At 34.4% G+C, this 15902-nt stretch overlaps 2 protein-coding genes across 2 annotated transcripts; one reads left to right on the plus strand and one right to left on the minus strand.

The window, feature by feature from the left end:
• On the minus strand, nucleotides 1-1825 carry LOC132628067 (thioredoxin H-type 1). The gene is made up of 3 exons (XM_060343770.1): nucleotides 1647-1825; nucleotides 434-556; nucleotides 1-336 (listed from the first exon to the last, which is right to left on the minus strand). Exons 1-3 carry the CDS (start codon nucleotides 1740-1742, stop codon nucleotides 196-198), a joined length of 360 nt encoding a protein of 119 aa, XP_060199753.1. The 5' UTR covers nucleotides 1743-1825; the 3' UTR covers nucleotides 1-195.
• Nucleotides 1826-14786: 12961 nt separating this feature from the next.
• On the plus strand, nucleotides 14787-15902 carry LOC132628069 (uncharacterized). Its single transcript, XM_060343772.1, has one exon. It carries the CDS (start codon nucleotides 14813-14815, stop codon nucleotides 15791-15793), a length of 981 nt encoding a protein of 326 aa, XP_060199755.1. The 5' UTR covers nucleotides 14787-14812; the 3' UTR covers nucleotides 15794-15902.

The raw sequence follows: 15902 nt of genomic DNA on the forward strand, positions 1-15902 counted from the left end.
TCTGAAAATAGTCTTTCGATAGACATGGGCATATAGCCTTACACCAGTAATAACACCATATGCACAAATATCAGATTCCAAGCACCAAGACAAAGGTTTCACAAAAGCAATAAAAACATGGTGGATAATAAAACATACAACCATCCATAGTTATTTCAGAAGACAACACTAAATACTAGAATATCATCTTCTTGATCAAGCAGTCACAGTAGCATGCTTCACAATGGTCTGCTGCAACTCCTCTTTCTTGGCACCAACAACCCTGTCCACTTCTTTCCCGTCTTTAAGGAACACAAATGTTGGCATTGCCTCCACATTCCATTCCTCTGCAACAGTCTGCAAGAAAGGTACCGCAATTTTACTATCAATCACTGATTACATTAGTCAAAAGTAACGATCATTACATTGGTATAAAATTTGATTGGAGCTGTACCTTCAGTTCATCTATGTCAACCTTGAGGAATATAACATGGGGCATCTTCTTAGCAATGTCAGCAAGAACTGGGGCAATAAAACGGCAAGGGCCGCACCAGGAAGCAGTAAAGTCCACCACCACCTGAACCAAAGCGTTGTTTTTTTTTACATAAGTTAGACGAGTTAAAAGAAAAGAACTGTGTCCAACAAGTTGTAACAATCTGAGGCATATTTAGAGGTACCATCTGTCTGTACTAATTCTAGTTGATCTAAAATAGCTAGAAGCTAATACTTCTATAGTGAGTTCAACTCAAATAAGTCCATATAGTTAAAAAGATTGCAATATATGTATATGCTCCTTCAAAGTTCAAAGCAATAGCAGTTCAAAAGAAAGATTTAAACCCAACAACTAGAAATCGGAAGTAGGCATATACCATCATCCATACAACTACAATTTGGTCTAGCAACTATGCGAGATGCATAGTGACTTCGGCTCAAACTTTTTCCTTTTTTTTCTCTTTATGATGGTGGTATTGGGGTCAAACTTGTGAGGTACCAGATTACTCTGCCTACTAAGACCTAGGTGGGAAGAAATCACCTCTGACCACTTAGGCATCACTTATAGTTTCTAAACCACGCCCTTGGTGCGGTGACTTTGGCCCCGCTTATATAAGTTGAGGTTTCAATAAAAAGAATACCTATTCTAAGTTCGAATCTAATATCACAACAAAAGTCCCACACAGCTGAAAAGTCCTATTAGATTAGTTTATCTTCACAAATTTTTTTTTATCAGTTTCTTTACATCCTACTCAAACAACCTTTTGACCCCATAAAAATATTTCCCCACAAGGTGCCCCAATAGCAACAAAAGCTGAATTTTTTCCCCAACCAATGAGCAAGACAGCAACTTTAACTAAGAATTTGTTCCAAGATCACAATTATGCCAATCAAATGAGTGGAATTAGAACTGTCTACCAGCAAATCATAAGCTAACATATTGATTTCAGTTAATAAGGTAAGCATACGAAAAAACCAAACAAACCCACCGACAAGCCACAATGAAAGAAATCAACAAAATCTCATAACAATAAATCTAAACAACAAGAACCCATTTTTCAAAATCAAATTTTGAACAAAACCCAAACCCCAAAATAACAAATAAAGTCAAAGTAACAAAACACAAAATCACCATTTTCAAAAAAAAAAAAAAAAAAAAAAAGTCAAAGCTTTACCAGTTTCTTGGTTTCCACGCCCTTCTGGAAGTGCTCCTTCCATTCCTCAACCTTGTGGCAGCCAATCACTTGTCCTTCCTCAGATGAAGTTGCCATTTTCTCACAGATTTTTTGGAAATCAGAAATTTAAAAACCAAACAAGTCCTTAGCTTCTCGTAAACCAACGCTCAATGCAGAGAACCTTCTAGGAGCAGAGACTTTATAGTAGAAGGGGTAGGTGGTAAATTACCAAAATGTAAGGGGTTTTAGACTTTATTACGAATTAAGGAAACGCGTCACATGGTGTGAACATTTTCGGTAAACACGCGGGCAACAAGAGAAGATCGATAGAGACAATTCGAATTTATTGTACAAATAGAACTTTTATTTTTTCGAGGGTCTCTCGGAAACAGCCATCCTACCTTGATAGGAGTAAGGTCTGCGTACATTATATCCTCTCCAGACCCCAAGATGTGGGATTTCACTGGGCTGTTGTTGTTGTTGTTGTATAGAACTTTTATTTTAAATCTAATATTTATCGAGATTTTAATAGATTTTTACATAAATATGTATATACGCCTAAGAAACTTAACTCAACAGTCAAGGAGTTCAAATTTAATTCAAAGTTGCGGGTTCAATTCTCACTGATTGCAGTTTTTAAATATCACATGATGAAATTATATTGAGTATGTTATTATTGCAATTATATTCGGTGTGAAAAGTTATTAATTCCCATGGCTCGCAATAAAAAAGCAATAACATCTTGGAATTTGTTCTTTTTCTTTTCACTAGGTATATGAACTTGTTTGAATTCGACTAATTTATATTTACTTAGTAATCATGTTATGGGAGTAAAACATTTTCAACTAAAAACAAATGCATATTGGAATTTAAAACTTCTAAATAATTATTGCTCCTCCACAATTTGTTTACAATCTCTTTGAGAGACTAGCGTCACCCATGAGGTTGCACTTGTGACGCAGAAAAGGACACCATAGCATATGAAATGTCGCAAACAATTACGACTGATGATTTCTAAGGTCAACATTAAAATTAAACGTCGATTATAAAAAAAATGGCAAACTGTCATCATGCAATTAGGACATGGCGCATTTCCTGCTTACCGAGGACATGACTTTAGATAGGAGGGTATGAAGAACTCATATTAGGGTAGAAGGCTAGTAGGTAGTCGCATTTATCCTTTCTTACGAGTAGTTATGCTGCTTTATAGTTTCTTGTCTCTTGATTTCTGCGAGTATCTGTTGGTTTATAATGACTTATTTACTTTCATTGTTTTCATTTTCATAATTGCTTTGATTTGTTTGCCCGTATCTGACCTTTCTTATGCTTTTTCTTGAGCCGAGAGTCTCCCGGAAACAGCCTCCCTACCTGAGGTGAGGGTAAGGTTTACGTACACTCTATCCTCCCTAGACCCCACATTATGGGACTCACTGGATATGTTGTTGTTGTCGTCATCATCATGCAATTAATATTTAGATTTTTCCACGATTTGAAGAAAATTTTATTATTATTTGGGATCATTATCTAAACCGACCAAGCTGAAACTGACCATCTTAAGAATTCTACGGATTAGGATAAATGCTATACTTAACGGCCACGCAATAGGCCTCGGAAACACGGCTTTTCCTTTCTGGTTTTGATATCATAAAATAAAAAAGATAAGCTCTTTTAATTATTTATTATTTTTCGTCAGTTCTTTTTATTTTTTCTTTTTCTTTTGAGGGCCCCCCGCGGGGGGGAAGCGGGGGTGGTGTTAAACACTTATTGTTCTGATTTGGGCCCAACAATATAAAGGGGAGGTGTAATTGGGCTCGTCTGGCCCATCTCGTAATGGTCCGACATGGCCCGTCGTAGCTAAAAGAGCATTTAATGTGGCACTCTACTCCCCGCCCCTGGCACAAGCCCCAAAAGAATGTGTTAACCGCGTGGTACGATTCAATTCAACTTTTTATTAGTTTTGATTTGATTGTGTCGTGGTTTTATGATTTGAATTAAGTTACAATTGATTTTTATTCTTTTATCAACAAAAAAAATATTATTCAGCAAAATTAATTGAAGTTTTTTTTATTTGGAATCGTGTTAGGTCTAATTTATGCTACTTTGGTTGAATTATTGTAATTGCATATTTACAATATAAACATGGTGATCAGTTGAACCTTTGATTAATTAACATCTCTTTTTAATTCAAAGCACAGGAGGTCAACTTCCGATTGTTGTGAAAGTTAATGAATGAATCTAAAAATCACGCTATGTAGGATTTGAACCTACGACATCGGGTTTTAAAGACCTACGTTCTACCGAACTGAACTAAGAGTGCTTTCTTATCAGAATAGATGATTTATCGATCCGCAAATCAAACAAGTGTGAATGTAAATTTTTTATGAATACCTTATTTTGACATTGTTGTTTAACTGGCATTTAGATTTTTAAAAATACTTAATCTGAACTCAGCTTCGAAAAACATCATATATGCGATGTGTAAAATTTTATATGGTTGAAGTTCAGATCGTTTTGCTTCAAGTTCAGGCAAAAATAGCTGAACTTCAATTATATGTGCATGAACTCCATGCAAAAACAATTAAATTGTGACTAAAATTCAAGCAACTTCAACTAAATGAAACGTAAACATGTGATAATCAAAATTTTAAACTTCTATGATAAATAATGACACTAAAATTGGATATTTATGCAGCTAGTAAATCTGAACTTTGTTAAATCAGAAATTTATGTGCATCACTCCATTAGGAACTTGTAAGCGGATATTTTGGTTCACAAACCCCACAACCCTTTCGTAGTTTTATCCCCCCCAAAAGTATGTTCATTTCCTAATTGCGAATCTACTACTCCATTTCCAACTTCTTTCTTCTCAAATAGGGTATTGGTAGCAGGGGCGGAGTTAGCTAATTATACGGGGGTTCCCGGGATCCCTCATGTATTTGTGTAGATTCTGTATTTGTATTGAAAAATTCAGCAAATATATAAAAAATACTATTTGGGAATCCATTAATGAAGTGTGTTGTTAGTTCAGTGGCAACAAAAAACTCTTAAAGCTTTGCTTTTTTTGGTCAGGGGTTCGAATCCCTTGGTCACCTGTAGGTCTTTGCTTTGTCTCTTTATTTTTTTAAGTTTGAAATGGGTTGGAACCCACGAGTATCAAATTCTGGATCCGCCTCTAATTAATAGTTTGGTACCAAACCATCTCCATCACAACTACTGTAAATTTATTATTACTACATTACTACTGCTATTGTCTATTTCCTTAAACTATTTAAAAAAGAAAGATGAAAAGATAGAACTTCCTTATTTGGGATCATTATCTAAACCGGCCAAGCTCAAACTAACGATGAATGCTACTTAACGGCCACGCAATAGGCCTCGGAAACACGGAATCCCTTTCTAGTTTTGATGTCGTAAAATAGATTAAATATGAGCTATTTTTAAGAGCAAATGACCTAATAATACTACTTAAAGACTCTATATTATAAACATAAGGATACTTTTCTTTATTTATAAAATACACCAATAAAATTATAAAGTATATCAGATTTTAGTTTAATGAGATTCCGCAATTTTAGGCCTTTTTTTAAGGAAAATAATCTAATTTTAAATGTGAGCTTAATTTTAGGATAGTTACCAATCAACTTCTTCTACTTTTTTAAAAGATTTCTCTTTCTCTCCCTCTCCCTCTCCTTCTATGATAGACACCATTTCCAAACCTAAAATTCATTTTATCTCCTAGAATAAATTTTCAAATCAATATTACAAAGTATTTTTTATTACTGACCTGTGTATTAATTGTACATAAAAATTGGTTTGTATCGTTTTGAGATATGTGTGATCATTATGTGTTTGAAATCTTTATAGTTTATATAAGTGATCATTGTGTGTTTGAAATCTTTATAGTATATTATATAAACTGTAGTTTTCAAAAATGTTGAAAACTAATATATGTATGAAATGTGTATGAAATTTGCTATATATCATTTAGATATATGCGGTACAATGTGTATGAAATGTGAATAAATTCGATATGAATTAGTGTATGAAATATGTATGGAATATGATTTGTATCAATCAGAAAACTTATTATACATATATACTTTCTCATAATCTATACATACTTTGATCAGATTTTATACAATTTATATACTTTATCGTAACCAAAATATACATACAACTTTTACACATATTTCATAAAAATTATAACGAATTTATACAGTTATACATATTGCATACAAAAATTTATACATACTTGTTATACCCTATTTTAATCGGGTCAAAGCGGAGTACAACATATTGGTGATTCCTGATTATTTAATTTAAGGAGTCGCCACCTAATTATTTTAACGGTAAATTAGGATACCTATTTTAACTAAGTGCGTGCTAAGAAGTTAACTCCGATTAGTAGTCTACCTAACTTAACGATTCTAAGTAAGGATTCTTAGTTATCCTAAAGGGAAGGAATAAGACATCCTTTAAGATCCGCTAAAATACGATTAACCGGTCAAACTTAGGTTAATTATATTATAAAACTTGATAAGAAAACATAGCATTTTGAATATTTTATGAAAATAGTTTGCAAGTATTATCAAGGTTACAAATGGGAAATATAAGAATACTATTTAAATTAAAGGACAATAGTTTATAGAAAAGATTTTAGACATATTAAACTAAAAAAATGCTGGATCAGCCAATAATATGCGTTTGAAACAATTCAAGGACTGAGTATCAATTGATTTTAACTGCTTAAATTTATTAAGTGACCAAATAAGATAAGGAAGGCATTAAACAAATTAGCTCCTTACTGTTATGTGAAAAGTAGCTTAAAAAAATACAACTATCCTCTTTTATGAAAAATTAGGTCTTGTTTGGAAAGTAAGGATTTAAATTAAATTTGGAAAAGATTCATCTACAACTGCTACTGGAAATGGTCATTTAATGCCTATATATAGAATTAACCATAAAACTTAAAACAAAGGTTTATAAAATGACGTTAGGACTATAATTTGAGGTTAATGAATAATTTTGAAATCAGACTTAATTATTTAGCAAACTCGATTGGTTTAATTAAAGATTAAAAATTAGTCATGTGCTGATCTTAAACCCATCATATCAGGTACCAAGTATATCAAATAAGCACCAAAGGAAATCATTCAAAACACACACACAAACAAAATAATATACAGAGTAAAGAGCTGAATGTTTAAAAGAGGAAAGGAAATCGCCATAAGCGGGCCTCAAGCGAGTTTTGTTTGTTTTTCTTGCTATGGGATGAGGTTAAAAATTGTGAAATATGTTGACTCCATGCTCGGGTATAGTAATGGTGTCGAATCTCATTTTTGAGACTTTTCGGTGAGTGAGTCCCGAATTAGGACTCCATTTACTCCGATGTGTACATGTAAAAAAAAGAGATAAAGATTAGAAATACACTTCTCTGTCTAATAGCATGCAAAAGGCTAATAAAAGAAACCACACGATTTTTTCACTCATAACTAATCGGAAACTAAAGCACATTTCATATGCCAAGGCCAATTTTCACACCGGACACAACTTCAAACAATAAGAGAAAATGAGGCTAAGCAACTAAATTAAAGCTACAAATATAATCTCTAGAACATAAAAGGAATAATGAAAATATGAGTCATTAAGTCAATAAAGATGAACCGTATAACTAGTTTCATTAACAGAACACGAGTCATGGTATCAAAGTAAAAAAAAAAAAAAACAAAGCATGATCCGGTAGGCTCAATTAAACACATATACATATTCGAATGTTATCCAACCAATTTTCTATCGTATATTGATGCTACCGAATAGATAAAGCTTCATAAAGGTGCGTATTTGGCAATTCAAGAACAAGGAGTTAGCATACATCTGCTAAGAATAAATTAATTACTAAAAGATCTACTACAAATATAGATAGGAACTGACTAATATGTAACTTAACCAACACAATAGACTTCTACACTTAAGCACAACAACTCTTTCAAGAATTTAACAAGTTTAGTTTTAGTTAGAAGTTAGACTGACTTCTTGGCTTGTCACGATCAAACTTAAGGATTAGCTTATTCAAAAGATGGACAATCTAACAGAACCTAAACATGAGGGTGAAGTTTGTTAAACCATTTGAAATTCTTACGAAGGGAATTCTGTTTTGAGAAAGACAAAGAGAAAACTAACTTTATCTTCTTATCAAATATTTTTTCAATCATTTTTAACAAACTGGTGAACACAACAGGCAAAAGATTAGGCATATCATATCGCATTTCTTAGACACACTAAGGTTAATTGGGGGGTTTCTACAAGTAAAACATAGCAATGACTTTGTTTAAAGGCATGGTATACAGAAGACATGACTCGTGATGATGAACATGGAAACAGAATTGGCTTTCTAGAAGTAGATACCTCCTATAAAAATAACTATCCAGCAACCAAGTGAATTGACATGCTCAAATCACCTTTTAGAGTTAAATTGCTTGGAGTGAAGTTTTCAGAAATAGAAATACCCTTTTAGAGTGACATACATTCATGTTAAACTAAATCTCACTTGATAAAAAATACAAGAACGCACCCTTTGCTATCTTAACCAAATCATTCAAATCCTTAAACCATAACAGAGGAGCAGCAAGAGAGGCACAAAATGAAATTTCAAACAAAACCTATCCTTGGATTCAGATACTACTCATATTTGTCCCCTAATCTATTTACTTAAACCAGATAGCAAAGAGAGAACTAGAAGATACTGTTCACAATAATTTGCTTGAAAGGAAATGGATATATGCTTCAGATTTCAACTAAGCAGCATAGATGATAGGCATTTCAACCAGATTTTTAGCATTAGTGAATAATGCACTTTGAAAACTAGGAAACCAACCCCAAACAAAGTTAGTATACAGAATGACAAAAACATATTTCAAGATAGTCCTCTCTTTAACTAGACATTAGCTTATCCAAATGACTGCCTTAAACTAATCAAATCAACAATTTTAGAAGCAATTAACTTCTCAGCACAGAGATAATCCTTAGAGGAAAACATGCTACTCCATTACTAGAATCCCTTAACAGAATGGTGAGAAAAGAAGGGAAGTGCTACTGATCTTTAGTTTGTAACAGCAACAAGGTTAAGCAGCACAAAGTTTTCATTTAATCAAGGGAACAAAACTAAAGATTAGTCTTTTGAGTGATAAGCCAAACCAGATCCTGAAGTTATACATTAACACAGCCTTATTCATGATTCTTTAGGTAAGCGAAACAAAGTGTGTAAATGCCTTATTTTCATGAACCAAGCAGAAAATTAAATGTCTCAACCCAAACCTTAACATATGATATTGAAACTAAACCAAACTAACTGATTACCACATTTCTCATAGAACAGGACTGGAACCAAAGATGAGAAGGGAAGGAAGTCTAAACTGGGCATTTAGGAACAAGGGGAAACACACTCATATAAACATTGCCTCTTCCCTATATAACTAAATTAGGCAACTAACCACACCACAAGCTACAGACCAAGATTTACTGATTCAAAATTAAGCGAATGACCATTAAAAATTAAACTAGTAGCAAGTACACCATATGAGGGACACTTAGACTTGAAACAATGGGTTCATAACTGATTTATATTATCTAAAATTAATGAAAAGTGAAACTGTGCTAAGTTAGACCAACAGCTGTACCAAACAGTGCACAAGGCTTTTATTCTTAGCTAAAAAAAGACCAACATTATATGATTACAAACTAACCTACATCCATATTAGACGAATAAGCCATAAACATGCTAATCACTCATCAACCAACACTAATCACCCGCTAAACACAATAATCACATAATAGTAAAATAAATAAAAGAGATTGGGGATTGCTGACCTTTTCCGAGTGCAGTGAACAGGGGCTTTGAGTCTCGGATCTACGCTCGAACACTAATAAACTCCGAGCTTGAATGCGCTTGTATTCGAAGTAGTAGCAGGGGGCAAAAGAGAATAAAAATGACTTAGTATTTCCAATGAATACCCAGAGGTATTAGGACTGAAGAATGATAATATTTTCAAAGGGGATAGAAACGGCTCCCAAAAAAAACCCTCTCTTTAAGGCTCCAAAATGTTCGTATTTATAGATTCAAGTTAGGGCTTGCTAGGATTCGAAATTTCCATCCTCTAGCGTTTTGAAAACGAGTCAAAAATGGAACCGTTCAAATCTGAATATTGAATGTGTTTTTTCGAACAGATCTTCACGTGATTTGATTTGGACATTACCCGAAAATGGCTCGACCACTTATGGCTTCCAAGATTATCGCGTGTCCTCCAGTAAGAACAGGAAAACCTTTCTTTTTCAACAACAGAACACGCGGGTGAGCAGATGTAGAGACAAATTTTGTATGAAAATGGGATAGACAACTCTGTCCATGGCTAAAGAAAGGTAAGACTTAACCAAAAATGGAGGAAGGGGAGAAAAGAAGGGAGGTGCGGCTGAGCGTAGAGATTTGGGGAAGGAGACTGAAGGTGTATTTGTTTTTGTTGGGTCGGGTCAACTTAAAGGAGTAGTGGGCTGGTCTCATACGGATTGGACCTTAGTCCAAGTAGTTTTAGGACTAATTATGGGCTGAATTAACATAATCATGTGGGGAATGTGATATAATAATGAATTTAGCCATTAGCAGTAATAAGGTGTAATTTAATGAAATATAAGTAACATGATAATAAAGTAAGAATATCATTTAGATTATAGCTTATTATTAATATGTAAATGAGTAAATAGCAATAAACGATGTATTAATAAAGCGACAGTTCCTAATAATAAGGTAAGGACGAAAAATAATATATTTAGTTTATTAATAATTATTAGAAGCTCAAAAGAATGAATTAAAATAAAGGAGGGACAAAATCGGGTGTTAACAATACTTATTTTCTGGTGTATGAATTTTGTATGGAATCTGGTTTGTATCAATTACAAATTTATTATACATACTTTGATTATATTTTATACAAGTTAAATGTACTTTATCATAATCAAAATACACAAACGATTTTTATACATGTTCGATATGTAAAAATTATAACAAATTTATAGAGTTATACATATTGCATACAAAAATTATACATATATGTCTTCTGGTGTATGAACTTTGTACATAAAAAATTATTGATTAAAATGGACTTTTTGAGTAAAAGTTGGAGAAAATTAGGGAACAATATCTCTTAATTTTGAATGGGAAGAGAAAAGTAGATGAAATAAAAGAGCAAAAGTTGGAGAAAATAAGGGGAAAATATCTTTTAATTTTGAATGGAGAGAGAAAAGTGGATAAAATAAGAAAAACAATTTATTTAATGTGTTTTTTTTTTTTTTAATTTACCTAATTCGTATAGATTTTGTAACAAATCTATTGATATATTTTGTAAATTGAAAAGTATCATCATATTCTGTAAATATACCCACTTACTATGTACATATATGTTTTTTTCCCTTTTATTAATTACTCCCTCTATTTCAATTTATGTGAACATATTTCCTTTTTAGTCCGTGCCAAAATAAATGATATCTTTCCTATTTTGGAAACAAATTCACTTTATAAAATGATTTACAGCCACACAAATATTCAAGACTTATTTTGAACCACAAGTTTCAAAAGTCTTCACTCTTTCTTAAATGTCTTGCCCAATCAAATGGGTTCACATAAATTGAAACAGAGGGAGTATTATTTTTTGTCAGTTCTTTTTATTTTACTTTGTCTTTGGGGCCATGGGCGTGTGGTGTTAAACACTTATTGTTCTGATTTGGGCCCAAATATAGCCCGTTTGGAGTGGCTTATAAGCTGTTTTCAGCTTTTTTGAGTGTTTGGCTGGTCAGCTTAAAGCCATTTTGTGCATAAAATAAGCTCAAAAAAACAATTGGGTTCGTTTGGCTTAGCTTATCTAAAGCAACTTATAAGCTGAAAACAACTTATAAACCAAAACAAATAAGTTAGCCTACCCCAATTTATTTATTTTGGCTTATAAGTTGTTTCCAGCTTATAAGCTGCTTATTTTAAGCTTATCCAAACAGGCTCAGAGTCACCAACTGTCACGACCCAAACCGATGGGCCATGACTAGTGTCCGGACTAGACACTTGTATACGAACCTGCTAAATATAATCAGACCGAAACTGAAAACAATATGACAATCTGTAAAAGCACGCTGTAAACTCATCATGTCATACATCAAAAAGAACCTATCTCTTGAGAAGTCACAGCTAACCAAACATAACACAATACGCAAGCCGACAAGGCTGCCACTAACACGGGAATATCCAAAACGAACTACATCGACATAGCTGACCAAAACATGAATACACAACCCACATATGTCTACAGACCTCTAAGAGTATAACAAAGCCTCCACCAAAGGATCTGTACCAAATGACTCAAGCTCCAGAACAATAGAGCTTCCCAAGCAGCTGAGTAGCAGTCCTAAGCTGGAGGATCACCAAACTGAGTATCTGTACTTGCGGGCATGAAACGCAGCCCCCGAAGAAAAAGGGGTCAGTATAGAAAATGTACTGAGTATGTAAAGCATGAAGTACAATAAAGAAGGTCATGGCTGAGCAAAAAGTTGACAGGAGACGAGTATGATAATCAAAGATACCAATGCATCTGTGCCTTATAAGATGAGTCATGCATACATATATAATATACTGTACCCGACCCTCTAGTGAGGGACTCGGTGAAATATAATACGTACGCGACCGTCTAGTGAGGGACTCGGTGAAATATAATACGTATCCGCCCCTCTAGTGAGGGGCTCGGTGAAACATATAATATACATACCCGGCCCTCTAGTGAGGGACTCAGTGAACAATGCAATGAAACTGTGCACGATTACGTACCTGGCCCGGGACTCGGTGAATGATATATTAACGGTATGCACGAGTAGAATATCATGAGCAACCATATGCAAACTAAATCAGCATCTGAGACTCAATAGAATAATCAGAATGAACCAACACTTAAGAATCAAAGACAACTGTCATGTCAAGTAACACTGAGAACTAGAGTTCATTGGAGTCATGTATATTCGTCTCGCTCACTTTATGTAATTCATGCCAAAAATAAGGAAGAGACAACTTTACATACACCTTGGAGCCTTTAGAAGTAGAGTCGCCATCACTGAATAAAATTGAGAAAATCTAGAAGTAGCTCCACATTCTCATATTCGCTTTAAAATCATAGCTTGAGTTCTTAAAACACAAAATCATCATTATCATTGTCAGCATCATAAAATCATTCTTATCCTCGACATCATGAGAAGCTTTAAGAACCATGGACTCTTAGCTTTTTGAAAACAAGAAGGTTACGGAAACATTTATGAAATCATACCATCGGAATTATGCCTTTGAAAGAAAGGGACGAGCTTTAACATACCTATCCAGCCTCCAATTATCTACATTTATTCGTCTGAGCTCGTAAGTCTACATTTAAGAGGATTCACACAATTGTTACACTCATCGTAGTATATTTATGCTAAGCTCTCAAGTCAAACTATTTTATATTCTGCTGAAAATCGGGCAGCATTTTCCCTGTTTATATGTCTAGCCCGGAATCTCAATCCAGCAACCAACAACAACAAGAACAATGCCAACATCAATAACATCATTTCCAACACCAATATGTACCATAAAACAGCCCACACGCTGTTTTCCAACTTCCATAACTAACAACTTACTACACAATTATTTAACGACTTTATCTCCGTAATTAAATCTTAAATAATTCCAAAAGAGAAAGATTCATACCTTCTTTCTTGTTAAGACCGCAATATCCTCAGTATCCACGCTAAAATCCACCGCAAAATAATACTAAAATCACAACCATGCGTTACCCGGACCTAAACTACTACTCCAATACTTGAAAATTGCTCACTTTTTGTTTTCCTCACTCTCTCTCTTCAATTTCTGAATTTTTCTAGCAAAATCTGATGGAAAGGGAGGGTTATTACCCTTTATATAGGGGTCAAATTCGGGTCGGATTCACTGTAGCAATTTACTGTAGCAGTAATATAGCAAGTCGGTACTGTATCAGCTGAACTTGTAACGTCCATAATACTCTACTCTGAAGTCCAATCGACGAGCGGTTTGTTGCGTTGGAAACTAGACTCGACGAACTTCATTTTAGGCTTTTGTTTCACCTTAAAACACTTCATATGCTAAGAGCTATTAGTCTCTCAAGTTGGACCAAAATTTTCACACAAAACATTACCCATCCTTTCTTCAAGGTCGTACTACTCCATTTCTTCCACTCATTTCCTTATAAAACGTTATGTTATACCTTATATACATCCTTCCTCATTAAATATACATAATAATGCTTGCTCTTTATATTGCAAAGTGATTTTACTTAACTATAACTCAACATAGTTATGTTTCAAATTTAATAAGTGTTTCTTCGAAGATACTGAGTGTAACACCAGCAATATAATGGGGAGGGGAAATTGGGCTCATCTGGACCATCGAGTAATGGTCCGACATGGCCCGTCGTAGCTAAAAGAGCATTTAATGGGGTGGCACTCTACTCCCTGCCCCTGGCACAGGCCCCAAAAGAAAGTGTTAATCGTGGTGGTACGATTCAATTCAATATTTTACTCGTTTTGATTTGATTGTATCGTAGTTTTATGATTTGGATTAAGTTAGAAATGATTTTCATTCTTTTGTCAACAAAAAAGTTATGTGCATCATTCCATTAGGAACTTGTATGCGGATATTTTGGTTCACAAACCCCACAACCCTTTCGCAGTTTTATTCCCCCAAGTATATTCATTTCCTAATTGCGAATCTACTACTCCATTTCCAACTTCTTTCTTCTCAAATAGGGTATTGGTAGTTTGGTACCAAACCATCTCCATCACAACTACTGCAAATTTATTACTACTACTACTATTGTCTATTTCCTTAAACTATTTAAAAAAGAAGATGAAAAGATAGAACTTCCTCACTGGAGTATAGATATTCAGATTGTTTTTGTAGGATGGAAAATGAAAATCCAAAAAATTGATGTGGCAGATAGTAGCATCCATTCACCAAACACAATTGCCACGTAAGCTATAGATAACATATTTCCACGTGTAAATCTCCACACCACACTCAAATAACTCAACCCCTCTATAGATATTTTTAGGTTACATTTGGATAGAACTAATTTATGCTGCCACACTCCACTTACTACTACAATCTCGCTAAATCAAGAACCATTCTTGTTTTTTTCATCTTAGTTTTCATTTTTCTCTTCTTCATCAATGTTCTGAATTATCAAGAACCCATACATATTTATCAGATCCCTATGGCTTTACCTCAAATCTTACATTCCCCTTACAAACCCCACTTAAACCCTAATCATCTCTTCTTAACTCATCAACCCAATTACCATTTTACCCCTCAATGTCAATCGTTACTCCGTCGCCGGCGTAACCCGACCCGTATCATCCAATGCTCCGCTTCATCCTTCCCTGAAAAACACCACACAAATGGTCCTTCACATCCCCCAAACGACGCCGTTGAACTCCCACTTTTCCCACTCCCATTAGTTCTCTTCCCAGGTGCTATCCTTCCACTTCAAATATTCGAATTCCGTTACCGCATAATGATGCATACACTCCTCCAAACGGACCTTCGTTTCGGCGTAATTTACTCAGACACGACAACAGGAGCATCCGACGTTGGTTGTGTCGGAGAAGTCGTTAAACATGAACGACTTGTCGACGACAGGTTTTTCTTAATCTGTAAAGGACAAGAAAGGTTTCGTGTTAACAAACTTGTACGCTCTAAACCTTATTTAGTTGCTGAGGTGACGTGGCTTGAGGATAGACCATCTGGCAATGAAGGTGATGACGTGGAAGGGTTAGCTAATGAAGTTGAGGGTTATATGAAAGATGTGATTAGGTTGTCTAATAGGTTGAACGGGAAAGGTGAAAAAGAAGCAACGGATTTGAGAAGGAATTTGTTTCCAACGCCTTTTTCCTTCTTTGTTGGGAGTACTTTTGAAGGAGCTCCAAGGGAGCAACAAGCGTTGCTTGAGTTGGAAGATACTGCTGTGAGATTGAAGAGAGAAAAAGAGACTTTGAGGAATACTTTGAATTATTTAACTGCTGCTTCTGCTGTTAAGGATGTGTTTCCATCTTCTTGAAACAAACATGTAAGAATTTTGGTGGGTTGTGTAATTTATATATACACATGGTGATAAATTGTGTTATGAATTTGTAAATTTTGATGCCTAATAGTACTAGTTTTTGCAA

The sequence above is a fragment of the Lycium barbarum genome, chromosome 2, assembly GCF_019175385.1.
Source record: "Lycium barbarum isolate Lr01 chromosome 2, ASM1917538v2, whole genome shotgun sequence".
Taxonomy (NCBI): Eukaryota; Viridiplantae; Streptophyta; class Magnoliopsida; order Solanales; family Solanaceae; genus Lycium; species Lycium barbarum.

Coding starts and splice junctions, on each gene's coding strand:
- LOC132628067 (XM_060343770.1), bottom strand. CDS start 1,742: ATGGCAACTTCATCTGAGGAAGGACAAGTGATTGGCTGCCACAAGGTT. Junction 557..1,646: donor GCGTGGAAACCAAGAAACTG/GTAAAGCTTTGA, acceptor GCTTTGGTTCAG/GTGGTGGTGGACTTTACTGC. Junction 337..433: donor TTGACATAGATGAACTGAAG/GTACAGCTCCAA, acceptor CCTTTCTTGCAG/ACTGTTGCAGAGGAATGGAA.
- LOC132628069 (XM_060343772.1), top strand. CDS start 14,813: ATGCTGCCACACTCCACTTACTACTACAATCTCGCTAAATCAAGAACC.